At 47.8% G+C, this 27,383-nt stretch overlaps 1 protein-coding gene across 1 annotated transcript in view; it reads left to right on the top strand.

Moving 5' to 3' along the window:
* The window catches only part of LOC144756262 (complement factor B-like), a 285,284-nt gene extending 259,595 nt beyond the window's left edge, over positions 1-25,689 (top strand). The window contains exons 17-18 of the mRNA XM_078645907.1: positions 17,459-17,508; positions 24,292-25,689. Of these exons, the coding sequence (XP_078502033.1) occupies positions 17,459-17,508; positions 24,292-24,456 (215 nt within the window). The 3' untranslated portion in view covers positions 24,457-25,689. The remainder of the gene's footprint in view (positions 1-17,458; positions 17,509-24,291) is intronic.
* The last annotated feature ends 1,694 nt before the right edge of the window (positions 25,690-27,383 follow it).

Genomic DNA, 27,383 nt, shown 5'->3' with positions numbered 1-27,383 from the left:
ATCTATTTTTATTTCCTCATTTAGCTGGAGCTAGAGTGTTAATAGAATCACTAATCCATTTTTGATAATCGTCAGTTGCTTAATCCAGATTGGGAGATATTGATATACTACATTCAAGCTGGGTCTCTGTAAGTAGACCTTCCAACATCAGGTGCCAAGGTCGATAGTTAATGCTAGGCGAGCTCACGTGCTCTACCGGGCTGTGTCCCACTAGGTTCAGATGAAACATCACTGCTTTATGGTTTGACCAGGTTAATGGTAGAGAAGGAGAGACCTGAATAAGAGGATAATCTGAAAAAATGCCATCTAGGGTGTGGCCACCTGAATGCGTGGGACCGCAGACTAGTTGCGCTAAGCCTAAAAGAGAAAAGGAGAATAAGAGATCCTTGATGTCCGGATCCTCCTTGTTCTCTAGGTGGAAATTAAAATCCCCAAAAATCGTGAAGTCAGGGGAATTGGCTATAATGTCCCATGGGGACTTGTCTATATCTAGAAAGAGGGTTCTAAGGCCAGGAGGGCTATAAATCAAGGCCCCATATAAGGTGTGGTGATTTATGAGACCAATTTTGAAGGACAGAGCTTCACAACCCGGGTGGGGTAGTGGGTCAAATCTGCTTTAAAATTACGGTAGCTCTAAAGATAATTGCTAGACCCCGTCTCTGTTCCCAATGCGTCCAGCCTGATACGAGTAGCCAGAAGGGGTAGCAGTAACCAGGTCTGGGCCAGAGGCAGTGTCAGCCCAGGTCTCAGTAACAAAAGCAGTGTCAGTTTTTGAATTATCTAGAAAGTCAGCCATTTCCATTGCATGATTAATCAGTGATTGGGCATTTAACACGATGCATTTTATCGTTTATGTTGTCCAGTTTTGAGTACTGTTCCTAGCGTGGTCCCATGATTTTATCTTAAAACAGTTGAGTTTGAGGGCGTAGACTGGTCAGATTTGGCATGATTGTGTATCACCAGGCGATAGTTTGGAGCCTGTACAAAGCCATGCTTCAGTGTTGAAGGAGATGCTGGCGCCCCGTCTGTGGACACTTACACTGCTCCAGTCCAGTCCTCTGAGTCAGCTACATGGGGGTGCAGAAGCACTTTGCACGCTGGCTCTCTCCTGAGCTTACATGGCCAGCTCCAGCAGAGATCAGAGGTGTCCAGGTGCTCTTCCTGTGCAGTACGTCTTGCTCTCCTCATCGGGGGAAGGGATTGGATTCCGGTGCTCCCAGCGGGGGTCCCAGTGATGTGCACTCACGGGGCCAACTCAGGCACAATCCTTGATGGTGACTCACTGATCATGAGGTTCACAGTTGTTCTCAGGCAATGGCCCGATCCTCCGCAACTTTGGTATCGACAGCCCCTTCTGGCATACGGGGCTGCCGTAACACTAATGGCCCATGCATTGGTCCCCACCACAAAATAGTTGGTACCTCGGCTCCTCCTGGCATATGGGGTCACCGCTTGGCTCCGCACAGCTTCGGGCCTTTTAATCTGGCAATAAACTTTACAGCCCCCACTCTGGCTTCACTCACCTTGCACTGCACTCTGTTCACAGTTATCTTCACGGAGGTGCTCTTCTGGCATATGGGGATTGCTCACTAGAATCTGTACCTGGGCAATAACACGATCTGTGTAGTACCCATCTCCTTGTACTAGGAGTCTTCTCGTTGGGCCCGCAGCTGGACCCTTCAACGCTCTTCTCTTCCTCACAGGGCACACGGGTCTTGGGAGTCAGACAGGCACTGGTACTCCAAAGCATGTGATCTTGGTTTCCCTGGGTGATATGTCCTCACCCTGCAGGGAGGCTAGCAAGCCTAAGCCCCCAGTCCTGGTTCTCACATAGCCTGACTTGCTGCTCAGCACAGGACACTTTTTTGGGGTCTCAACCTCCCCTTCTTATAGTCCATTTCCAGACACCAAATGTTATTATGGTCTGGGCCATTGCAGTTTTATGTTGGAGTGGGTTATGCTTCTTTTGAAGTACACATTTCTCTTTTCCCTCTTCCTCTTGAAAGACGGTCAGTCAGAGTCGGAGAGACTACGAAGCTGACAACAACACAAGCCACGGGAGAGACTAAATTTCACACCTGGATGTCAGTCACAGTAATGTGTACATCAAAAGGTTAATCTTGGGTTATCAGCGCTACTCTTTATGATTCCCTTTTCAGTCCCATCTCCTTCCTGATATGTGTCCAGGCCCCTTCCTTGTAATCTCTCAATGATTCTAAGAGCGCCCCTTTGAAGTATACAGAGGGATTCTCTCGCTCTCTCCCCAACATCCAGTGTGTCCCACCCAGATCACAGGAATGCAGCAAAACACAAATCTGACTAGGGGGATTCATCTACTCCTCATGTCTTTACCAGGCAGGCCTGAGTTTCCAAAATGGAACCCAGTGTCCTCCAGTTAATGTACCATACACACTCCCGTGTATATACACGGCACACACACTGTCCAGTACTGTTGCCTCCATGCATTGTGCCTCCTAAGGCGCACATACATTTAGTACTCACATTCACCCTGCATGCATTTCTCAGAACTGTAGCCTTCCTGTACTGCGCGATGGTGTGCGCGCACTTCACAATACCCAGATCACTTGACTGGGGGTGAGTGTTTGATTTGCTCAAATGCTCCGCCCATCATCCCCTTTTGTATCGCTTTGTTCGCCCTAAGTGCGGCAGGGTATGCTCAGACGTGAGTCCCTTGCTCACTTTGCCACTGGATTCAAGATAGCCTGGCTGATGAGGGTTATGAACCCGAAACCGGTCCCATGATGCTTGTTTCCGGTCCAGGGAAGACAAGGCTTGGCAGTTCGGGCTGGACTGTTTCCATGAGGCACAGGGTTAGACTGATTTGCATATGGCCATGTCTGAACTGGGGCGGCAGAGTGAGCTAAAGAATGGTGATGGATTAAACCCAGATCAGTTGACTGGGGGTGAGTGTTTGATTTGCTCAAACGCTCCGTCCATCATCCCCTTTTGTATCGCTTTGTTCGCCCTAAGTGTGGCAGGGTATGCTCAGACGTGAGTCCCTTGCTCATTTTGCCACTGGATTCAAGATAGCCTGGCTGATGAGGGTTATGAACCCGAAACCGGTCCCAGGATGCTTGTTTCCGGTCCAGGGAAGACATGGCTTGGCAGTTCAGGCTGGACTGTTCCCATGAGGCACAGGGTCATACTGGTTTGCATATGGCCATGTCTGAACTGGGGTGGCAGAATGAGCTAAAGAATGGTGATGGATTAAACCCAGATCAGTTGACTGGGGGTGAGTGTTTGGTTTGCTCAAACGCTCCGTCCATCATCCCCTTTTGTATCGCTTTGTTCGCCCTAAGTGTGGCAGGGTATGCTCAGACGTGAGTCCCTTGCTCACTGTGCCACTGGATTCAAGATAGCCTGGCTGATGCATAGATTTATAGAGACCCAGAGAGAGTGACCAATGATGAGAAGTGGGTAAACTGGTGATTGTTAACCAGGAACCCCCTCGGGTGATTCGACCGTGAGGCACTCTCTCTGTTCCCACTTTAATTTTTGGGTGTCAATGTACAGTGACCTGTGTTTATTTGTCTCTATAAATCTATGCATCTTGACCTTGGGTACAGTATTAATTTACACGTTAAGGGATTCTAGATTTTTGATGATACATCAGATCTCCCGTTTGGTCTAAGTCCTGGATGCGGCTTGTCTTGGTAGAGCCCTTTGTGATTAAGAGTTGTTTGAGTGGGGGGCGGCTCTACCAGGTACTTTCCCCCTACACCCCTAGATATTGAGAGAGACCATGACTTGCCCAGGACACAGCAAGCCGCGAACGGAGGAGAAGACGCCGTCTGTCGGCCTACCCCGGAGTTCTGAGGAACTGTCTGGAGACCAACGCCCCTATGCTGCGCCCCGCCACGGTCCCGGAGGAACGTGGCTAGAACAGGTACGCGCTCGTATCCTGGGGCCTGGGAGGTCGTTGCCTGCGCTATCGGGAGACGGGAACCTGATCAGGGAGAGTCCAGAGATTAGGAGACGCCTATCGTACCTAGTCTGTCCTTCCCCTTCCTACCTCCGGTGACGGTTCCATAAACCCTACACATTCCCTGCTTGAAGGTGAAGCCTCCCTGCACTCCCCTCCCCATTGTTACCTCCAAAAACCTCAGCACTAACGGAGGGTTCTCTCCGATTGTTTTTGTTACCCCTGTTGGCGGAGACCCAGACAGCGCTGCTCACAAGACGCAAAGGAGGGAGAAGGTCATCCCCCTGAAGAGGACGCCACGAGAGCAAGCAACAGGCCGACCTCATTACCTAGACGCACCTTCCTTTTTACTTACAAAATTCCCCTTGTAACCTCAATAAAACCTTTGTTCGAACTAAACTACGGTGTGGACTCACGTGTTTACCTGTCACAGGTTACACAGGTCTATGTCATGGTGCACACGCATGATCCGTGTTTGAGCATGACAACAAAAATCAGCATTAGGGATCCAGACAACAGTACTGTTGGGGACTCAGGGCAGGGGTACATGTCCATTACCACACAGAGGACTTTTACATCCCAAAAGATGTCCCTCTCAGATCAGAACACTACGAACCATCTCCTTACATGGAGAGTCTAGGTGGTCAGATCGGTACAATTGTCGGGAACGGCAATCAGCATTCCTGTGGCTCAATATGGCTGTGTGCTCCACTTCATAGTCTAACCCTTGCAAACAAATAGACTATCTCAATAACTTGGGATACTCTGTGTTCATAGCCATAAACCATTTCAGTTTCTTATGATCTGTTTGCACCCCAAACTTAGTGCCACCCAAATATGGGTGAAATGAATGCAAGCCCCAGACTTGGCAGGCGCTCCTTTACCATTGCTGCCCAGTTCTGCTCTCTGGTAGTAATCTCCTACTAATTAAGGCTACAAAACGTTCTCTATCTTTGTCAATCTGTTGAGCTAACACCCTTCCAACTCTTTTGTCGGAGGTATAGTGCCTTCTTCAGTTCTTCAAATGCTTCCTGGAACTCTGCAGTCCATATTACCTTCCTGGGCTGATTCATTGAGGTCAAAGAAGTCAATAGGGCAACTATACTTTCATAGGTGGCCACAAAATACCTGTAGCACAAGTTACTTACCTTCGGTTACGATCTATCAGTAAGAAACAGTAGTTAGTATTAGATTCCTTACCTTAGAATATCCCCAGGCGTCAGACTGGATCCGGAAACTTTTGCGTAGCAGTACCCCTGCTCGTCGGTAGGCGTCGTCTGCGGCTCCACGTCCGTCGTCGGCGTCGTTGGCGCCGGGATGACGTCGCCGGAGTACTTAGACGCCGCCCTCGCGTGCTGACGTCAGTTCTTATACACAGCTTTTCCGAGCCAGAAACGCAGAGCCATGATAAAAACCAACACTGATGCCATGAAACTAGGGCCCTGAAAGGGGATGACCTTTTTTTAAAAAAAATCTTTATTTATCATTTTCCAAAAGAAAAGCAAAACCAAGGGCAAACATACATGGTAAAAGCATACAAATGAATCATAATGTGTCATACTAGTCATATACGTATAATTTACAATTATCAGAACATACTCATATAATATACTTAGGTCAAGTTGTAATGTACGGGGTGGGATTTGCTTGCATTTTACATCGGAGGGTGCGAGACCATGCAATGGAATTAACAGAATTTTAACATCTCCTGAGTCTCCCAATCAGCTTGAAAAAGAAAAGGAGGGCAAAATAAACAGGGGTAGCATACAATACATGACATAAATCCATTGACAAAGTTTGTAACCCTGTCCAATCCCTCAACTAATCCCCTCAGGTAGAATGTTATGATTAGGACTGGTCTGGCTCTTGGCCATGGCGCCGGCAATATATGTGCGGTAAGGGCCCCAAATATCAATGGGTCTGGACGTTGAGGGAACCATGGTGGAATACTCCTCACTGTTTGTGTTGCAACGCGCCAAGCTCCGGAGCCAAGAATCATGTGACGGAGGGCGGCGGTCACACCATCGCAATGCCACCTCGCGCTTGGCCAATAAGAACCCCAGCGCTGCCAATTTACGCGTCGCCCGCGGGAATTCAGCCACATACCCCAAAAGGGCAATCTCAAGGATGGGCACCAGATTCAGGAGCAGCATATCACCAAGTGTGCGGTGCACCCGGGACCAATAATCACGGATCACAGGGCACGACCACGAGAGGTGTGCAAAGTCCGCAAAGGGGCCACCACACTTGGGGCAAGCGTGAGGTCATGCCGGCTCTATCCTATGCAATCGCGCTGGTGTGTAGTATAATCTACGCAAGAATTTGCAGGAGCTTATGTTTACTGTTGAGGGAGATGTCTTTAGCCGCCCTACAGCACCACTGCCATTGTTCGTCTGAAATAGGGTAACCCAAATCTGCCTCCCATGCAGTTCGCACTCCTAGATCCGGGGAAGGGAGAAGTTTGCAGCACATATGATATAACTTAGACACCATTAGATTGCCCGAAGGGTGTTGAATGAGAAAGGTGAGGGGGGACATCTACTCAGGAGGGAGGGGGAAAGAGGGAAACGAGGCACGCAACAAAGAGTGCAGCCTGGTCAGCACAAAAGAGTCCATAAATGATCTCTCCATGAAGCGTTGATTTTCTGTGAGTGTAAAGGCATGACCATCAGGCAACAAGTCCCCAATTGTAGAAATGTGGTATTTGGTTAATGTGTGCCTCACCACAGATTCCCCAGTTATTGGTAGCCAGGTGGGATTGGGTAATGGGAGGGCCGGAGAGTACATCAAGGCCAATAAGTCGTTGCAGCCTCCCCCACGCCCAGCAGGTCGATGAAACAGTTTGAATATCCCGTGGATCTCTGGGAAATCCTGACGGTAGAGTGGTGGACAACAGCCCTGGTAATACCAAATCGGCCTCCGGTTTCAGATAAACAATCCGGGCGACAGGGTGAAACCATGGATATGCGTAGGAGCATTGTGCAACCAAAAAATACAGGTGAAAATCAGGGACACCAAGTCCGCCACGCTCATATGGGAGTGTCAACACGCGCCAAGACACTCGGGGAGTCTTGTTTCCCCACACCAGCTTTAATAGTAAGGAACGTAACTGTGTGAAAAATATTTTAGTAAGGGGCACAGGGATATTATTGAACTAATATAAAAAACGTGGCAGTACTATCATTTTAATTATGGCGATACGCCCAGCCATGGACAATGGGAGTCGATTCCACAGTTCAATCAGGCTCTCCAGGGCAGTCATTGCAGTAGCATAGTTCAATCTAATGATGGATTCAGTATCTAAATGAACGTGGACTCCCAAGTATTTCACCGAGTCCCGGTTCCACGTGAGGGGGAAGAGACACGGCCATTCTACAGTACTGGGCGTAAGTGGAAATATGACAGATTTATGCCAGTTTATACGCAGGCCCGAAAATTTGCCAAATCGGGTTATCTCTAAGATCAAAGGTTCAAGATTGATCTGAGGCTGCCTGACATAGAGGATGGTGTCATCCGCATAAAGCGAAATTACAAGTGGGCCTGTGCGAAACTGGAGGCCCCGGTGCAAGTGCTTCTCCTGAAAATGACGGACCAACGGGTCCATCGCTAAAATGTACAACAGCGGCGACAGGGGACAACCCTGTCGCGTGCTGCATGTTAAGCGGAACTGGTTAGTAATAGTACCGTTAAGGCGCAGTCTGGCCGTAGGAAGAGTATACAATAGCTCCACCGTGTTCATTAAGCACTCAGGTATTCCCATGCGGCGCATCACAGACATAAGAAATGGCCACTCTAAAGAATCAAATGCCTTTTTGGCATCTAGCAGAACCGCCGCTGGCGGAATGGCAGGATCAACACGTTGCAGAATTGAGAAAAGGGTACGAAGATTAAGTGAGGTGGAGCGATGGGGTACAAAGCCAGATTGGGCCGGTGATATAATGGACTCCATTAGTAATGAAAGGCGGATGACTTTCGCTAGTATCTTGTAGTCCAAGTTTAGTAAAGATAGAGGACGGTAAGATTCACACAAGGTGGTATCCTTACCCGGCTTGGGGAGTAGCACTATAACTGCCTCCCTAAGGGTGGGTGGCAGACATCCCATTTCAAGGGCCTCAGCATACATTTCCACCAAGCGGGGTACCAACAGCTCCTTATAGGCCTTGTAAAAGTCGGCCGAGAAGCCATCTAAGCCAGGGGCCGAAGACCCTCTCATGGAGTCAATTGCTTCTACAATATTGTCTGGCGTGATGGGATCGGCCAGAAAGTCTCTCATCCAATTCTCCAAATACACCATCGCTATCTCGTTAAGGTAGGTTACCACGGTCAGTGGCGTCATCAGTTAATGTGGAAGTGTACAAAGATGTGTAATAAGTCAAAAAGGTCTCACAGATCTCGGGAGTGGTGCGCAGTGTGTCTCCTGTCGCGCCCTTGAGGTTCCGTGATGTAGGAAGATTTGTAAGGGGCCGAAGCAGTTGTGCCAACAATTTGCCCGGTCGATCACCTTCACGATACTGCCTAGCCATGTGTGAATTAGTCAAGAATCTGAGTTCCATAGGGAGGCCTCCTCCCTGAACTCTACCAGCAACTGCAAGCGTTGTAGTTCCCTCTCCTCAGTATGGTGCTGAAGCTGCTCTGCATCAAGTGTCGCTATGGCTTTCTCTATTCGGGACAGGGCAGCGTGGACAGCGCGCAGCGTGCCCCTGATGGTTGCCTTAAACCCCTCCCACTGGACAGCCCAAGTGTCAACCGTACCCGTATTGAGCTCGAAATATTCCTCAATGGCCTCCCTGATCTCCTCCGTGAAAACCGGGTCAGACAATGCTTTCCTGGGGAAGCGCCATTGTCTTTCATAGCCACCCGCCCTAGGAATCTTTAGCTTTAACACTATGGGTGAATGGTCAGACAGGGTGCGTGGGAGCGTAAGGATGTTGTCAACCCACCCAACCACTTCGGGGGAAATAAGCCAATAGTCGATCCTAGTCCAGGTATCATGGAACCCTGAGTAGTGCGAGTAGGCCGGCGTCAAGGCATGTAAAGACGCCTCGATGTCCACGAGGGAAAAGTGGGAGCATATATCAAGGAGAACTGGACGTGAGTGGGGTTTAGTGTCCGGGGCAGAGGACGTACTGTCTCTGGATGGATTAAGCAGCAGATTAAAGTCGCCACCAACCGCAGTAAACCTGGGTCCGACTTCCATAAATGTACTTGTAGTTCATAAAAAAAAGCAGGGGTGTCAGTGTTAGGGCCATAGACCCCAACGAGTGTGATCTTGTGGCTCAACAGGGTCCCCTCGACAATGACATATCAGCCATCCCTGTCAACTACAGTGTGAGTGAGGACAAAGGGTACCCGCTTATGAATACAAATAGCTACCCCCCTGGAATATCTGCTATAGTGGGAGAAGAAGCGGTGCACTCCCCAGCTTCTGGCAACATGTCGTCCAATGATAGATGGGTCTCTTGCAAAAAGACTATGTTAATCTTGTGCCTAGTAATGTTATGTTATGTTAGTCTGAATTTGTAGAGCGCGCGTTCACCGAATGGTTTCTTGGCGCTGTGTGTGCCGCTGGGGAACCCTTCCTGGCTTTCCCTGTGAGATGGTTCCTGTTGGGCATCCCCAAGGTGAAGCCAGGCATCCCCAGCAGCGAGGGGGCCGTTGTGGAGATTAAGCAAGCTATTGCCCAGAGTTGCAGCGTGGGACCCATGGTTAGAGAGGTACCGAGGCGAGATTTATCGAGCCCGCTGACATTGGCTCCGTACCCTGCCGCGTCGGGAATTGAACCCTGGTCCCGGGCCGACCTCAGCTTCTGGGTCTGCCGCCTCTAACCGGTGAGCCACACTTCTCCACAGTAGTTTAAACTTGTTTACATTACCTGGCATTGTTTAGTCCGCTAACATTCCAGGACATCATAGAGAGCTCAGAGGGGCCGAGCTGTAAACCTAACTTGGCCATAAGTACAGTGAAAGGAAAGTTGACCTACACCATGAGTAGCTCAGCACGATAAGTGCTATTGTAGAAATGACGTGACACATTATAAAAAGGCAAAACCAAACAAAACCACACTCCCACCCTCCACCCAACCTCTTACAAACCCCAAAGAGGAAAACCCATCCCAGTGCGGCGGTGATATGCAACATTATGTATGAAGGATATACAGTGTAAACTGAATTCACCGCAGTAATACCAGCAACAAATACCCAGGAAACAAAGGCGATCGCCATTGGGGGCAGCAACGCCACGACATCCGGGCTAACCAATACAAATGACTACGTTATAACCAGACCTGTGTGCCATCAGACAGTTCTCAAATTGACCACTGCATAATAGGATAACCAAAGAACATGAGTGGGAGTCAAAATATCAGCCAGGGCCTGAGTTCGAGAACAGTTCCACGCTGTGCTGGGAGTCTCCTTGCGCCGGGGAGGGCGCTCTGGAGTTGGCATCTGCCTGTGTGCCCCTGTTCTTATAAGAATGGCAAAACTCCTGGACTTCCGTCGGGGTGTCGGAAATACGGGCCTTGCCGGCGATTTCCACCCTAAGGCGCGCAGGATAAAGCATACCATATTTAAGTCCTAAATTGCGTAGTGTAGCCTTGACTCCAGTAAATTTCCGTCGTGCCTCCTGCACCATGAGGGTGAAGTCTGGATAAAGGGATAGGGAATCGCCTTGCCATCGTATCTCCCCCTTCTCACGGGCCGCTCGAAGGGCAGCATCGCAGTCCCTGAAGTTCATGATCCTGGCTATAATGGGACGCGGCGGCTGACCCGGTTTAGGTCGGGGACCCAGGGACCGATGAGCCCGCTCAACCACGAACCCTAGAGTAAATCGCTCCTTGCCGAACAGATCGATCAGTAGGTTTTCCACAAAGACGTCCATCCGACCACGCCTAAAATACGAATGTTGTTGCGTCGTCCGCGTACCTCTAAGTCTTCATTTTTTATGGCCACTTTCTTTAGGATCTTTTCAACGCGCTCTAGGCGCTTCAGCACTTTGGCGTCTGCGTCCTCAATATCGGAAACACAGGCTTCAACAACATCCAGCCGGCGATCATGCGCTTGTACTTTAGAACCCATGTCGGCGAGGTTTTGCTCCAAGCTGTCAAATCTGCTGTCAAGTGATTTGAACCCAGCCCTCATTTCGTTCATCATGGCCGTGACCAAGGAGGTGGTGTCGCCCTGAGGGGGGGAGGCGCCGTGTCCGACGAGGCTCCAGCAGAGGTGTCCGTAGCAGGCATGGAGGCCTTGTCGAAGCTGAGCTTTCGCTGATTAGGGTCCCTCTTCCCCATGCTGTCTAGTGGCCAGCAGAGTGTGGAATGTCAAGGAAAAAGGCGGATAAAAGGTAAGCGACAAGGCCTCATGTAAGCGATCAAGAAGGGGTGCTCAGTGCGGGATCGCTACTGCGTTCAAATAATTCCTTCAGAGAAAGGAGGACTCACAGTGGTCTGGCAGCCAAAAGTCGCGGAGTGGCGTTTAGGAAAGCAGGAGTCACGAAGGCAGGCCACACACCGGGAAGGACACTCCCGGTATTCCGCAGCGGGTCGAGGAAACACACCTTGCCAGGATCCTGAACATCATGCTCATGAAGATAGCTCCCTCTGGCAAAATGGCGGCCCAGGCCTGCTGTGCCGACAGGTAAGGAGCAACCGGATCAGCTGTTATAGCGCCACACTCACCAGTCGGCTAAGGGAGGGAGGCACCGAGGGGAGGCGGGCCACCCGGCCACGCAGCACCCCAAACCCCCGAGACGCCCGCCGCCACCCACACGTACCCCCACGGCACCCGGGCCACACCGCACCAATCCCCAGAGCCCGCCGGGGCCGGCCGCTACCAGAGTCCCCGGCTCCGGCCTACGCTCCGGGCCCAAAGACCACAGTGCGCCCCAGAGCCGCGGAAACAGTACAGCCAACCCCCGAGTCGGTCCGGGGAAGCGCGGCCAGGCCCCGAGCGCCCCGAGCAGACGCAGGGCAAAAAACGATGCGCCCCAGGCGCAGAACTCACCGGATGGCCAGGCGCAGTTAGAGAGGTCGCCGGTGGGGTGGCGCTCCGTCTCCTCCGCCGAACGGACCCTCAAAGGGCGCCCCCGAGCCCAAGGCAGGTGTCAGATGATGGCGAATCGCCACAGCTACAGGATGAAGGTGAGTAGCGGGTTCAGGTTAGGTTTGTGCCCGCAGGATGGTGTGAATTGGCCGCCCGGACCGCGGAGCTTCAGTCGGAAGCGGCCATCTTGGTCGCCTCCGTGGCCACACCCCCGGGATGACCTTAACCCTAGATATCGGTTGGCAGAAAGGGGAGGATGGGTGGGGCGGTAAGGAATCTAATACTAACTACTGTTTCTTACAGATATATCGTTACCGAAGGTAAGTAACTTGTGCATCTGAAAGAAACAGGTTAGTATTAGGTTCCTTACCTTAGAATAGATACCCCAGCAATACCAACCCCGGTGGTGGGTCTGCGAACTAATAATCACACCAGAAAGTCCTGGAGGACGGAACGGCCAAAGAAGCCATCCCTTCGGATTTGGCTGTCCAGGCAGTAGTGTCTTGCGAACGTGTGCAGCGTGGCCCACGTAGCTGCCTGACAGATGTCCTGCAAGGGGACTCCCCGGCCCAGGGCAGTAGTAGCCGCCGTGCCCGAGTGGAATGGGCCCTCAGCCCAACAGGAGGCTCCTTCTTAGCCAACGTATAGCATGCCTTGATGCACAACACAACCCACCGAGAGATGGTCCTTTTGTGCACCACCCGTCCCTTCTTAGCGCCCATGTAACCAACAAAGAGTTGGTCATCCACCCGGAACTGGCAAATGCGATCCAAATAGAAAGAGAGCGCACGTTTTGGGTCCAGACGGTGGAGCCGCTCTTCCTCTTTCGAGGTATGCGGAGGCGGAAAGAAGGTGGGCAAGGTGATGGACTGCCCGATGTGGAAGACCGTGACTACCTTGGGCAGAAAAGAGGGTCTTGTCTGCAACACAACCTTGTCCGGATGGACAGAAAGGAAGGGAGGCTTGGATGAAAGAGCCTGGAGCTCACTCACTCTCCTGGCAGAGGTGATGGCAACCAGGAAAGCAGTCTTAAGGGTAAGAAGACGGAGAGGACAGTTATGAAGTGGCTCGAAGGGAGCGCAAATCAGAAAAGTAAGTACAAGGTTCAAGTCCCACTGAGGCATCATGAAAGGAACAGGGGGGTACATATGAGTGATGCCCTTTAAGAATCTATTAACAATCGGGGACTTGAACAAAGAAGGCTGATTAGGTAGCCTGAAGAAGGCAGGAAGGGCAGAAAGGTAGCCCTTGATAGTGCCCAGAGCAGAGCCCTGCTGGGCAAGAGAAAGAAGGAAGAGGAGAACCTCAGAAAGAGGGGCAGAAAGGGGATCCACAGCCTTTGCTGTGCACCATGCCACAAACTTGTTCCACCTGCAGGCGTATACGGACTTTGTGGAGGGACGCCTGGCTGCCAGAATCACATCACAAACTTCAGGTGGCAAGTCAAATGGCCTCAACTGCCGCCGCTCAATCTCCAAGCATGGAGGTGGAGACTGGACAGGTTCGGTTGGAGGACAGTCCCCTGCTCCTGCGACAGAAGGTCCTCCTGAAGAGGCAGACAAATTGGGGGATCGACAGACATGCTGAGTAGCTCGGGATACCAGTATCTTCGTGCCCAGTCCGGAGCCACAAGGATAACTTGGGCCCGGTCGCGCCTGATCTTCTTCGGCACTCTTGGCAGAAGTGGTATAGGCGGAAAGGCGTACAACAGACCGCAGCTCCACTCGCGATGAAAAGCGTCTCCGAGTGAGTGCTGCCTTGGAAATTCCAGCAAGCAGAGCTGATGACATTGCGCGTTCTCTTCTGTGGCGAATAGATCTAACCAAGGCTCTCCCCACTGCTGAAAGATGCCCTGCGCCACGTCCGAGTTCAGACGCCATTAGTGATCCATCATGCACCGGCGGCTGAGTTCGTCTTCCCTGGCGTTCAGGGAACCTGCCTGGTGTTGAACCACCAGGTACACGCCCTGATGTTCCAGCCACTGCCAGAGGCGCAGAGCCTCATGCCATAGGGTCTATGACCCCACCCCGCCCTGTTTGTTGCAGTACCACATGGCGGTGGTGTTGTCTGTGAACACCTGCACTATACTCCCCCGGACAGAGGGGAGGAATGCCTTCAGTGCAAGCCGGATCGCCCGCAGCTCCAGAAGGTTGATGTGGAGCCGGGACTCCGCCGGAGTCCAGAGGCCTCTGATCTCCGCCTCTCACATGGGGCCTCCCCAGCCCTGGAGGGACGCGTCCCTCACAACTACGTGCTCCGGTTGGGGTAGGGAGAGGGACCTGCCGCTGACCCAATCGTGGTCCGTGAGCCACCACTGCAACTGTCTTGCAGTGCCCTCCGAGATCAAGAAATGGTCGGACAGGTTACCCTGATGCTGGGCCCACTGAAACTTCAGGTCCCACTGCATAGCCCGCATACGCCACCTGGCGTGATGCACCAGAAGGATGGAGGAGGCCATCAGCCCCAGAAGCCACAGCGTCAACCTGACCGAGACTCGGGATAAAGGCTGAAAGATCGGAATCAGTGCCTGAATATCCTGAACCCGCTGCTCGGGAGGATAAACCCGAAACTGCGCCGAGTCCAGAACCGCTCCGATGAAGAGGAGCTTCTGAGAGGGACACAGGTGTGACTTCGGCACATTGATGGAGAACCCCAGCAGGTGCAGGAGGTGGGCCGTAGTCTGGAGGTGGCAGACGACTGTCTGGGGCGAGCCCGCCTTCAACAACCAGTCGTCGAGGTAGGGGAAGACTGAAACCCCTAACCTGCGCAGATGAGCTGGGACCACCGCTATCACTTTCGTGAACACCCGTGGGGCGCTGGTAAGGCCGAAGGGGAGCACGGTAAACTGAAAGTGCTCGTGGCCTACCATGAACCGCAGGTAACGCCGGTGGGCCAGCAGGACGGGGATATGAAAATAAGCGTCCTGCAAGTCCAACGCTACCATTCAGTCTCCTGGGTCCAGGGCAGCTAGGACCTGAGCTAGTGTCAGCATCTTGAACTTCTCCGGCCGGAGGAAGCCGTTGACGTTCCGCAGGTCCAAGATAGGGCATAGGCCCCCTTTGCCCTTCTTGGGTACCAGAAAGTAGTGGGAGTAACAACCACACCCTACTTCTGGCCCAGGAACGCGCTCGATGGTCCCCTTGGCCAAGAGGGCGGTAACATCCTCTCGTAGAAGTGTCAAGTGATCCCCCGACACGCGGTGGTACTGCAGTGGCATGGCTGGAGGGGTCACCTCGAAGGGGAGGGAGTAGCCCCTTCGGAAGATTCGCAGCACCCACCTGTCCGATGTGACAGTGCACCAGTGGAGGTGGTGATGGCGAACCCTGTCCCCCACTGGCGTCACATGGGCCTGAAAGCTCGGACTAGGAAGGTTTTGAGGCGGATGCTGCACGGGCAGGTGTGGACTGGCCTCGCCGTTGTCCCCGACCGCCGCCACGGCGGTTTCCACTTCCACCACCGCGCTGGATGGTAGTCTGCGGCCCGTGGCTGGCAGGAAGTGTGAGGGCGCCCCTTCCTTGGCCACGAAAGGAACGAAAAGCAGCCGTTTGCTGGCGCGGGGGCGAGAGGCCCAAGGACTTGGCCGTAGCCCTGGAGTCCTTAAAGCGCTCAAGCGCATGGTCTGTCTCGTCGCCAAAGAGGCCTTTCATCCTGCCAACACGTAGTCCACCCATGTCTCGCTGTCTGGGAAGAATACACAAAGTTCAACTGCCAGCTACCGGTTAGGACAAGGAAATGCCTACTTTCTAAAGTGGCATTTTCAGAATTGGGACATAAAATCCGACTGCACCGTTAAAGATGGTTTTAAATTATAATTCATTTTAATGTGAACATGATATTCCTACCTGTTCCCAATAAAACGTTATCACTTATTAAATGTAATAAGGTAACTCAATGTTATCCAATAGGAGAGATAGACCTTGCATTAGTGAAAAAGAATGTAGGAGGTTTTCACTACTAGAACATGAAAAGCTTAAAAGTACTTTTAAATGCACTGCACCCTGCCCTAGGTGCTGGTCAGGGCCTACATAGGGGTAACATATGTGTTAAAAAGGAGAGTGTGGAATTGGCAAAAGGTTTATTTTGTGAGGTTGAAATGGCAATTTAGAAATGCACACAAACTGCAATGGCAGGCCTGAGACAGGTTTTAGAGGCTACTTAGGTAAGCTGGCAATATGAGTAGCATTTAATTTGAAGGCCCTGGGTCCATGTAGTACCTCTTTACTAGGGACTTACAACTAAATTAAATGTGTCATTGTGTGTAAGCCAATTTTACCCTGTTTGAGGGCGAGAACATAGACACTATAGCCCTGGATAGCAATGGTAAAGTGCACAGAGTCCTAAAAACCGATGAGTAGGGTTCTGAAGACAGGAGGGCCAGAGGCAAAAAGTTTGGGGGCGACCCTACAGAAAGGGCAAAGTCCAACAGAAGTATTTAAAGTGAGGCTCGTGGCCTGATACCATGATTTTTCCAGCAGATGCTGTTGGGGGATCCTTGTTGATGATGATGATGATGATATTGTTAAATAGTTCAAGGAACATTAGATAGTTTTGAAAGGGGATGCTATACCTATCAAGCACAAGTTCAGAACTGCTTCTCTTGAAAGTGTGACAATGGTGGAGTTATTGATTCTTTCAAGTGGTTGTTCCCTGCTTAAGTTAATTCTACATAATTACTGTATCCCAAATGAAAAACTGAAGCGCTGGGCGATTAAAAAGGTGGGAGCCCATCAGTTTTTAAAATGCGGTTCAAGATTCTAACAACATGAGGAGCATTTACATGAAAATACATGCATCTGTGAGCTACAGATGACAAATATTCACTGATTACATAGGCACCAATAAGTAGTGTAGTTAAAAGCACCAGTTGTCAAAATAGTTTTGTGATATTTATTTATGAAAACATCTTAACACGTTATGTTACCTACATTTGTAAACCTCTTTTCTACTACTTGTATGGTCCTTTTTCACACTCTGGGTGGGGTTTAGAGATCTGTTGTGGTGGCAACACTCAGCCAACTAACTGTATGACTGTGATACCAGCAGCACAGCAGCTGCATTGTGAAAGCAAACGTCATGATGAGCTTTATAAACTTAGAACATAAGACTTTCTGCTGTGGCTAAAAAGGACAAATGACCAAGAAAATATTTGTTTAGGCTATGTTGGGGATGTGTTAGCATATGAATAACCGATGTAAACATGAGAAACTAGTAATTAATAAAAAAAATCTCTACTTAGTGCACCAACTCTTTGGACCAAAGGTACGGATTGAATTATAGGTCACCAGACTCAGTTTCGGTTCATTGGACACAAAGAGTTCTGTTCTCCTAGTATGCCGGCATAACCAATAAATAGCTATTGTGCGGTCCAGTAGACTTCCAAAATTCAAGTTGAAAATGCTCCAACAATGTTAAGATCTAATTTAGATTCCACTATATAATACACAAATGTTCTCATTTGTTCATATCCCCTATCTTGTAGGTGACTCTGGAGGACCCCTGGTGATAAACTACAGACAGCGATACATTCAGGTTGGTCTTTTAACACTGTACCCTGTTATGCACTATTTTGCAAACATTGCATTAAGTTTTGATTACTATGTAAAATGTAAATTTTTGCGGGTTACTCCAAACTAGAGTTTCTAGTTCTTCCCACAAGACACCTACAAGAATCTGATAATTTTATCACCATGAACATACATAGAATTCACTACAACTTACTCTAATGGTGAGGCAGTTGATCTTAACCCCTGCCCTCCCGCCTCCTCAGCTGACTGGATCTCTACTCAAATGTTTAGAAAGTGTCTTCATTACCTTCCCTCCCCCCATAAAAAACATCCTGTGCATCACCACCTATTTTCAGGCATTGTGTTAGTATTTTAAACTGTGAAATGGGCTGGTGTGTGTCACAAAAAAATGGATACAGACCTATACCTGAGACAATCTGTAGCAAATTGAAGGTAATTGCTTTATTTTCTGTTGCCTAGGTGTACTTGAGGGATTAAGAACCCCACTAGTACTGCATAAATATGAAAACTGAAATGGCAATACACTGTACGACCCAGGCTACAGAAGGGCTACTCCACCTCAAAAAGAGAGAACGCTTGATACTTCTCTGAATGCACTGTCTGGTTCTATTTGGCTCACATAGACAAGACTCCCCCTCAATCCTTCCTACACTGCCCAAAAAGAAAATGTTATCCTCGAATCAACATATGGGGAAAATTCTGTCATTTCAGTATCCAAAGACCCGGGGGTTTATTTACAAGTCCAGTGCACCCTGGTTCACAGTGCAGACGCATATCTACGAGGCCACGGAAAGCCACCGTACCTGGCTTTTCATGCCCTTGGAGGTATGCTGTAAGGCAATGCAGCACAAACCACAGTGTTATCTCACACTGTCTCAGGGAGGCGTGCCAGGGGCATTGCGGTGGGTGTACACACTCAAAGTCCATGGTTATAGACACATTCTCAGATTTACAACATGGCGTAAATCTGGAAATGTGTAATAACTCTGATTCTCCCCAGGGGTGGCGTACCCATTTTTTTTGTGCAGGAAGTTGACCCTTCCTGCACAAAAAGTGGATTTCAACAACAGGCACCCTTGCACCAAGATGCAAGGGTGCCTACGTTGGCACTAGGCAGCCATTTGTGATATGGCGCATTCCTGTCCTTTTCTTTTGACGCAGGGCAGTGCAGCAAAGTGACATGCAGCGCTGCCCTGCCTCAAAGTGTTGTAAATGAGGACCCCAGTTTCTTTACATACCAGTGTCTCGGCCTGTCCCTCCTCTTAAAAGAACCCTCACCAAATCCTGTAGCATCATTGGATTCTACTCAATAGACGGTGGAGTGGCCTCACTAATTACAACATTTGTTACAATAACCCTCCAGCGAGCCCGACAGTCATGCTTTAGACCAGGCCTCCAGGCTGCCCTGCAAGTAGCAGATTATACACTTTGTATCAACCCGGTCTGGGGACTAATTGTAGTCTGCCAGTAGACATGTAGGGAGGTCAAAGTAGATCATAGAGGATCCCCAGAATTTTTAAGCCAGACACCATGCAGAAGACCACGGATTGGCAAAATAAAAATATACAAGAATGTATGCCTTACCATCTAGTGCAGGGATCTCATGGCCACAGGTTAGAAATGTGGTTAAAAATAAAGGATGAAAGACTGCTCAGTCAGTCTTTCATCCTTCTGAAGATAATGAACTGAATGTTATCTGTCATAAAATCTAATGCTGTACTTTTCATCAACACAAAACAATTTGCCTGAGCTTGTATTTCCTGTAATTAACAGAAAGCACATGCTTGAATCCAGATCACCCTGTGTTGATGGCGTTTGTTGATCAAGGCTGGCACTCTCATCTTTGATCTTCAGCATTAATACTACGGAGGGCTGTTACCAAACCCATGCAGCAATATTTTGACAATACTCCTAAATCTTAAGATTATCCCAGGTCTTAAAATCACAATAGAACACCACATAACGTATGTTGAACTAAGTCTGACCTCAATCGAACAAATATCCATAAACTGTATTGCAATGAACCTTGCTACACTTTTCAACCTACTCATATGACTCTACATCCAACAATAAACGTGGGCACTGGCAGCCACTGGAAAATTCCTAATACTGGCATTAAACTCCAGGTCTCAGGCGAGAACTAAATGAAAATATTACCTTCAGTATTCATCTTTCTGGTAGATAATCTATCTACCTACAGAGTCCTCACCTCTCAAATATCCTAAGGTGCCAGACTAGATTTGTAACTTTTTCCGTGGCTGTCCCACATTGGTTGAGGACACTGACTTCACCTTGACGCTTGAAGTGACAGCAGAGTGAAATAAGTGGAGCCATAGGGACCATCCTGGTGCACAGACGTCAGTTCCCCATCTTTTCTTCTGATGCATGTTATACCTGTGGATTCCTCACCTGTTAAATAGTTTTGAAACCAGTACCCCTAGCAGGTGGTCAGTCTTAAGGTGCGGTCAGATGAGAAACTCCTGGAGCTCCAACCATTGTGCAAAATGGTATTTCAGTCTTACTTCTGAATCTGAACAATAAGGCCTGGTGAAGTTGTGATGGGACACCCATGTCCCCACCCGTTAGGACACGTGGTGAGATAAATGACCTTCCTGATGCAGTGAGACTGGATTCCCTCCGGCTATTCTTTCTTCGCAAGAGCAAAACCGATCTTTATATTCTCAGGAATACAGAACCGCCTTGCCTTTCTGCTGTCAGTATACCCCTAAATAGCTGGTCATCAGATCTGATCTCCTTGTTACACTCCATCTGGGGTCCAACATTTGTAATCCCTTGTCCTTAAATTTGAAGCCACTTGAGAAGGCTGAAAACTTACAACACTGACACTAGTCTCCAAGTTAAGACTGGGGACTCAAAGATCGGGCTGACACCTTCCCAGACTTCATTCTCTTTAGCATAGCACCTGCTTTATTCCCAAAGAGACATGCTTTATTGTATACCACGTCCATCAATATTGTTGAATCAGTGGTATCCAGTCCTACTCTGATTATCTGTTTATTTGATTCTGTTTCTAGTTGGGCTGCAGTGAAAGCACCCAGATTTTTTCTTGTGCAGCTGCTGTTATATGTCTTATGCTGAATGACATCTGGTGTCTCAATATGATCTAAGTCAGTTAATGTTAGTGTGAATTTTATGGCTGCTTCTCCCTAAACCTTTCCTCCACTACTATGCTCTAGTTATCTCTTGTTGACCTCTGGAGGATAGCATTAGCCTTCAACACCGGCCGCTCTATAGGTGGCACCGGGCCGGAGGAGCTGCAGTGTGTGTGTCAGTGATTGTGGGAGGTCAACTGATGAGCGTTTCAACACAGAAATTACTCTAGACGACAACAGAGGTTTTTCATATTGAAAGTAGGAGGCTTATGGCATCAGGGGAAAGTCCCACCAGCAGGAATCCAAAGAAATCCTTATAAGGTCTGTGGGCCCATAGGCGTGCCATGGGGACCGAAGTGTGGCAAAATATCTCCATAATAGCATGAAGGAAGAACGCCGCATCAGCTCCTGAAATTTTGGCTACGTCTAAAGCTGCCCTGAATACAGCCATTGTGACAGAGGAACCAGTAGGTGTCCAGTGACTTTTACTATGGCGCTGCAGATGGAGATTTTTTGGAAGACGTCAACCGCTATTGGTTCTGGCTCCGAGGTTGAATCCAAAGGGGGTGGAGTGTGTTGAGGTGACAAACCTCTCAACTGTGAACAGAGTTTTGGCAAGTCGTCTTCAAGCCTACTCTTCTTAGTGGAATTTGCTGGAAGAGAGGAGCAGGATCCAGAGGGAGACATCAACTAGGAGTGCGACCGCCGCAGAGCTTGACGCTTGGCAATGACCATATTTTGACTTTGTACTCCTTGATGCCCTTGGGGTTTATGAAGCCACACTTGTCGCATGGCCTTGAGTAGTGCCTCGATCCCAAGCACATCGACATATCTCATGTCACACTGTAAAATGATAAATTCCAGGAGAGAAGCTCTGGATCCATGTCATAGTGTCTTGAATAAAAAGGAAACTGGTGAGGCTATGTCAGGGTGGGTGCTTTATGGCTCCGGTGATGTCACTGTAGCATTACCACAATGGAGCCAGCACTCTATAGTTGCACAAAAGAGCTATGGAAAGGTTTCTGGATCTAGTCTGGTGTCTCGGGATATTCAGTAGGTGAGAAATCTGCAGTTATAATATCTACTACTTGGGCATGTATTAAAGACAATGAAAATCTTCAATATCTGTTTTCTGATACACAACGTCCTGCTACCCTGAAGCCAAGCTGTGCATTAGTAGAAAACTGTAATCTTGTCCAGAAAAGACAGCTGTTAAGGGTTCTCCGATGGGCCTTTTCAAGAGATGGATGGCACAGTTAATATCTGTATACCATGTTGACCTGACTGATATCAGTGTATCAGCACTTCCACTACATTTCACCACTTCTCATGTAGCTATTTTGTCTCACTACAGTAGGATAGTGCATCTTCAAATAAACCTGCATTACTAACAAAGCTGTCCTCCAAAACTTCCACATATAGCTTTCTCAGGGGCTAAACGTACTAGCTGGAGAGGCATCAAGGATCTGCATGGGGAGGAGCTTCCCCTGGAAGAGACAGACATCAGGAAACATTAAACAAAACTAAAATAAAATATCTTCCAGGAAAAGCCTAATCATTCAAAGGGCTTATGTTCAGGCCTTCTTACCAAAAAAGATACCCCACTTGCCAAACCTTACCCAATACATCCTTCTAATAGATCTACTGAGTGATGCACTTCTACGACTTACACCCAGTAAATTACAAATGTGCTGAACCGAATGCAAGAACTGATGGGTATGTCGGCTTAACTTATTAGAGGCGTTTTGGGACCACTGATAAGGTGATGATGTTTCTTCCGGTTTAGTGCATCAAATAAATACTATGGGCCTCATATATGAGGCTGTGCGTCACTTTTACGCCACAGGTGCATAGCTTTTTGTGAAGCACCAGTAGTGTAAAAAATGCGCCTTGTTGCGCCATATTTACAAAGTGACGCATCTAGGTAGATGCGTCACTTTGTAAACCCCTGCGCCACTTTATACCTGCGCCAGGTATAATGTATGCAAGGGGGGCATATTGACGCAAGAAAGGGTCATGGAAATGACGCAGTGAAATCTATGAGATTTCACTGCGCCACTTCTATGACTCAGATGCGTCAAAATCTTATGCCTGCCTCACAGCAGGCGTAAGACTGACGCAGGCCCTTTCACATGGGGCTTGCCCCATGTGAAAGGATACATTGCTGGAGTTGCATCACTTTTGTGACACACTCCAGCAATGCGTCACTTTTGCGCCATACAGATACGTCAGAAATACTGATGTATCTGTAACTCCTTGCGAAATGATGCGTCATACTGTAAATATGACGCATCATTGGTGTCGCAAGGAGGGCGCAGCGATGCGTCACTTTTCATAAATGAGGCCCTATGCTTTTAAAAGGTTTAAATCCAGACGATTGTTATGAATCCTCAGAACATAGTACAGATCCCCCAAGTCTACCTGGTATACTGTACCCATCATAAGTACCTGCTACATTTTCTTCTCTCTACAGTACTCTGACATCATCCAGAGGCTTTTGCGTGCCTTAAGTGATACAATAAATATAATGATCTCCAGGCTGAGCAGTCACGTTTGCAATATGCGGTGAACACTCTAAAGATGTGCTCACATTCAGGACTTTTTTGCTGTGTGTCTGGGCCGGTTGGAAATCTAAAGTGCCTTGACCCTCAGACTCATATTGGATTGAGTAAAAGCAGCATTGTAATACAGACCAATAAAGAAACAATGGTGACCTATTGAGCGGAGGGCATCGGTGAGCTAAATTGATATTTGGTAGAACAACTGAATATAGCCATTCCTTCGTTGAACTATCACTAAAATAATTTTGCACTTGATGGGTCAATGAAACAAATGAATGCCCCATCAAGAGACCAACCTATGTGACATATAGTGATGAACTTTTGCCCAGCCTAAAGTCATGAATTTGTGAGTCATTCTAGTCTTTCAGCTATTTCTCCTGCTGTTATGTCTACATGAAGGCATGTCCACAAGTGAAGCCATTTTAAAAAAAAACAATTCTACACACTCAGAATTGGGCCTACTTTATATTTTCTATGGTTTTGGTTGAAACCAATTGATCAGTAGGAACATTATCTAAAAGCCATAGCCCAAAAATGGTGAAGAAAAACTAATCATATGCCAAAAGAAGTCCTTAAAGTGCTTAGGCAAGCTAGGTAAATGCATGGGCAAATCTGTATGGGGTCTTTGCAATAGAGAAAGTGTGTAAACCTTCTCAGTTCTCCTTAGTAACATCTAAAGGCGAAATTAAAAAGTCTACCTAATGTCCGATGTTACACCTTTTGCCCCAAAATAAATGAAACAATTCTACTCTAAAGAAAGGATTAAATGTCTCTCCTTTGTTTATAAATGCTCACACATTGCTGTCTTCCAAGTGGCAAAAACATTTTGAGCAAAAGTTGAACACAGCTGCCACTTATTTTCGTTGAACAAATGGCCAGCCCTATTTTTCTCTTGTAAATTACTCCTGCAGATGGTGAATCCCATTTTCCCAAGCAACATCACACATCACGAATTTTTTGAGCTTTTGAACGGGCTCTAATAAATCTCTTGTATTTCTCCCTTGAATTTCACTGCTTGCTCTAACTCATGTGCTGTTGGAAGATTTACTAAAGGGCTATAATAACATGCTTGCTTTTAGAGTAACAAAACTGAATACATCTTTTTTCTTTTAGGTTGGCGTAATCAGCTGGGGTGTGACAAACCTATGCTCTAATAACATAAGGCAACCAATTACAAAGCCTCATTCAAGGGACTTCCACATTAATCTATTCAAAGTGCTCCCATGGCTGCAAGAAAAGCTAAAGGAGGACGGGCTCGGCTTTCTGCCACTGCCCTAATGATTTGACAGAGGGAAGCAGATAAAGAATATACGCCGCTGAGTAGAATGACACATTTGGACCCAAGGAACTGCATTTCTCAAATTCTCCAAATTTATATTCAGTATCACTTGTACTACAGACCTCTGACTGTGAAATAACCAATACTTCTGCCACCAAAGACATCTTCAATACTGGTTCAGATAAGCAGAAAAATAAAAGACAGCTTAAGCAAATATCTTTGCTGGGTGCTCTTACATACAGCCGTCGTGTTGAGTATTTACAAACCTACATAAAAGAATTGCTTGACAGAAATCAATGTGAGCAACAACTATCAATCGAATAAGTGACTTAAATACATATGAAATGTTTGCTTTGAACATATCAATATTGCTTAAAGAGTATTGATAACTTTAATAACCAAGTACTCCAGTCCAAGATTGCTGCCAGAAGTTATCTTAGCAGCACCTTTTTAGGATATTACACGTTTAAGTAATGCCGTGCACCATCCACTCAAGTGAGAACCACACTGTAAGGACTTCACATTTACAGGTTGTGCCATCTGCAATGATGTTTAAACCAACTGGCCATCTATGCTCAGCACCGCACTCACAAAGCATCAAGGCAGAGATCAAACAGATTCTGAGAAGAGATATGGAGATGATGTCTAACATTAAAAAGCAAACATTGTCATGCAAACATAATCCAAGTTGTACAGGGAAAAGATCTGCCAAATGGCACCACCAGTAGTATTGAGACATTATTGATTGGCCTTGATGTTTTTCTTAACTATATTTTGTGGTGGGACATTTAATTTAATAAATGGACAACCAATGAATGTATTTAAAATGCCAAATATTTCAGTATCATCTTTTTCCCAAACCAATGAAAGTTCATTGCCACAAAATCAAAATCAGCACCCATGGCTGTGGGCAGCAGAATGGGCTGCTATGTCCAATTCAATGCTTGTGAGGATCCGGGGGAAGAAATGCTCTGGCAAATTGTAGAACAAGAGTTTTAATCATGGCAGAGATAGCCTAGTTGGGTTTGACCAACTGCAAAATGTTGGCCCAGGTCGATGGGCCACCCCTTAACCTCAACCATAAGAAGAAATCATGTTTCCAAAACATAGCCGTGCACAGGCTGAGCATGTATTAGACCTACAAACCTATCTGTAAGATATTCAAAACATTAAGAAAGCGGGTGGGGATTAAAAAAAGTAAAACAATGTATTAATAAAAATATAAAGGAACAGATTAGTGTGGTCCCTCTTTTCTGCCAGACCATCATATTGTTTTGGCCTATTTTGTAAATGTCTATGGTGCAGTTCAGTCACTTGGCAAAGTGAGTGAGTGTGATTGTCATCTGACACCAGTTTCTTCGTTTGCGCAAGAAGAACAAGTCCTGCTGAGAAAAACCTAAATGAAAAACAGAACAATACTACTGCTGTACAGATTTAAAACCCTTTAAGAAATAGAAAATTAACATCTCATTCTCTTGTAGTCAATCCTCCTGGATGAGACATGCTTTAATGGACCTATTCAGTTAGTTACTTCATAAGCAGGTATTCTATTTGTTTAAAACAATTTTTATTTATAAAGCAAAAAGGGACTTGGATGTTATGTCGAGCCTGAGCCAGCACGCAAGCACTGCTCTGGCGATGTGTTGTAGGCGGAGGAGGAGAAGCCCCGTCCACATTTTTTATTGGCTTGTGTCTTTTCCCTTCGTAAATGCTGGCGATTGCGTCCCTAATAGGCTTGTTAGTCCCTCCTTAGTACGGCCATGTCGTCATTTCTATCCTCCCATGGCTACTGGCCACTTTACTTAGTTGTTACACGGTATGTGTACTATTTTTTGTTTCCTGGTGTGTTTTACTTTGTTCCCACCCCTCTCCCGTTGTCCATGTGCCCCATCCTCCCACCCCCTCCCATTGTCCGCGTTCCCTTTGTTCCCGCCCCCCTCCCGTTGTCTGTGTTCTCCATCCACCCGCCCCCCTTCCGTTGTTCAGGTTCCCCATGCCACAGCTCCCTCCCATTGACCGCGTTCCCTTTGTTTTTTTCTTCACTAGTATTGTAAAATACAAACCCCGAAGGCTCTTCGTCCTTCCGCCCTATGACTCAAAGGAGGCAGGCCTTCCTTCCCAGCGAACAGTTTGTTCCACAAAATGCCTGTGTATCCCAGAGTGCAGGATGTTTTCCTGAGCCATCTTAAAATATCCAGGAAGAAATTCCATTCTGAAAGTGGCATTGCCGTAGGCCTCTAGTGTCGCAGGGTTTCCGAGTTGGGCGCCATGTCGCAGGGTTTCCGTTCTCCCACAGAACTGTGCATAGAGATTTGGAACCTCAGTGAATTAGGGTGACCCAAAACTCACCTCAGTACCCAAAACCCCTTACCAGGCTAGCTACAGTGTCTCATTGGTCATAACAGACTCCCAATGTTTAGACAAACCAGAACATGAACTTACAATACCTCAGGTTACGTGGAACACATGAGCACTCTTTCGTTATACAATCATTTCAACCCAGAACGTGGAGTAAATGAGGACACGTGCACATTTGAAATATTTATTTACTAATGACGTTTTCTCAAGCGCAGTATCTTAGATAATACAAGGAAACATATTATCAGAAGCAAAGTTATCAGCATAGTTACTAGTCCATAGAAAGCAAACGGGGACAGCATAATATTATGCTGAAATGAATAAGTGCTAACCACACATAATTCTCACCCTCCCTAACCGTTATATTATATTAATATATTAGAAGGTCTCTTTGGGTTTTAGCAGGGCGGGCCCATACCTCAGGATCCTAGTATGAAGAGATCACATCTGCTTGCACCAGCTCTCTCTGCATGCGAACCGCATCAAGTGTGTATGTGTGTTTCAAGCAAAGCAATATAAAACCCGCCTAAAGCCTAAAGTTGGCAGAAGCTGCACTTATGTTATGTCT

Source organism: Lissotriton helveticus, chromosome 5_1 (assembly GCF_964261635.1).
Source record: "Lissotriton helveticus chromosome 5_1, aLisHel1.1, whole genome shotgun sequence".
Lineage (NCBI taxonomy): Eukaryota > Metazoa > Chordata > Amphibia > Caudata > Salamandridae > Lissotriton > Lissotriton helveticus.
This window is presented reverse-complemented; position numbering and strand designations above follow the sequence as displayed.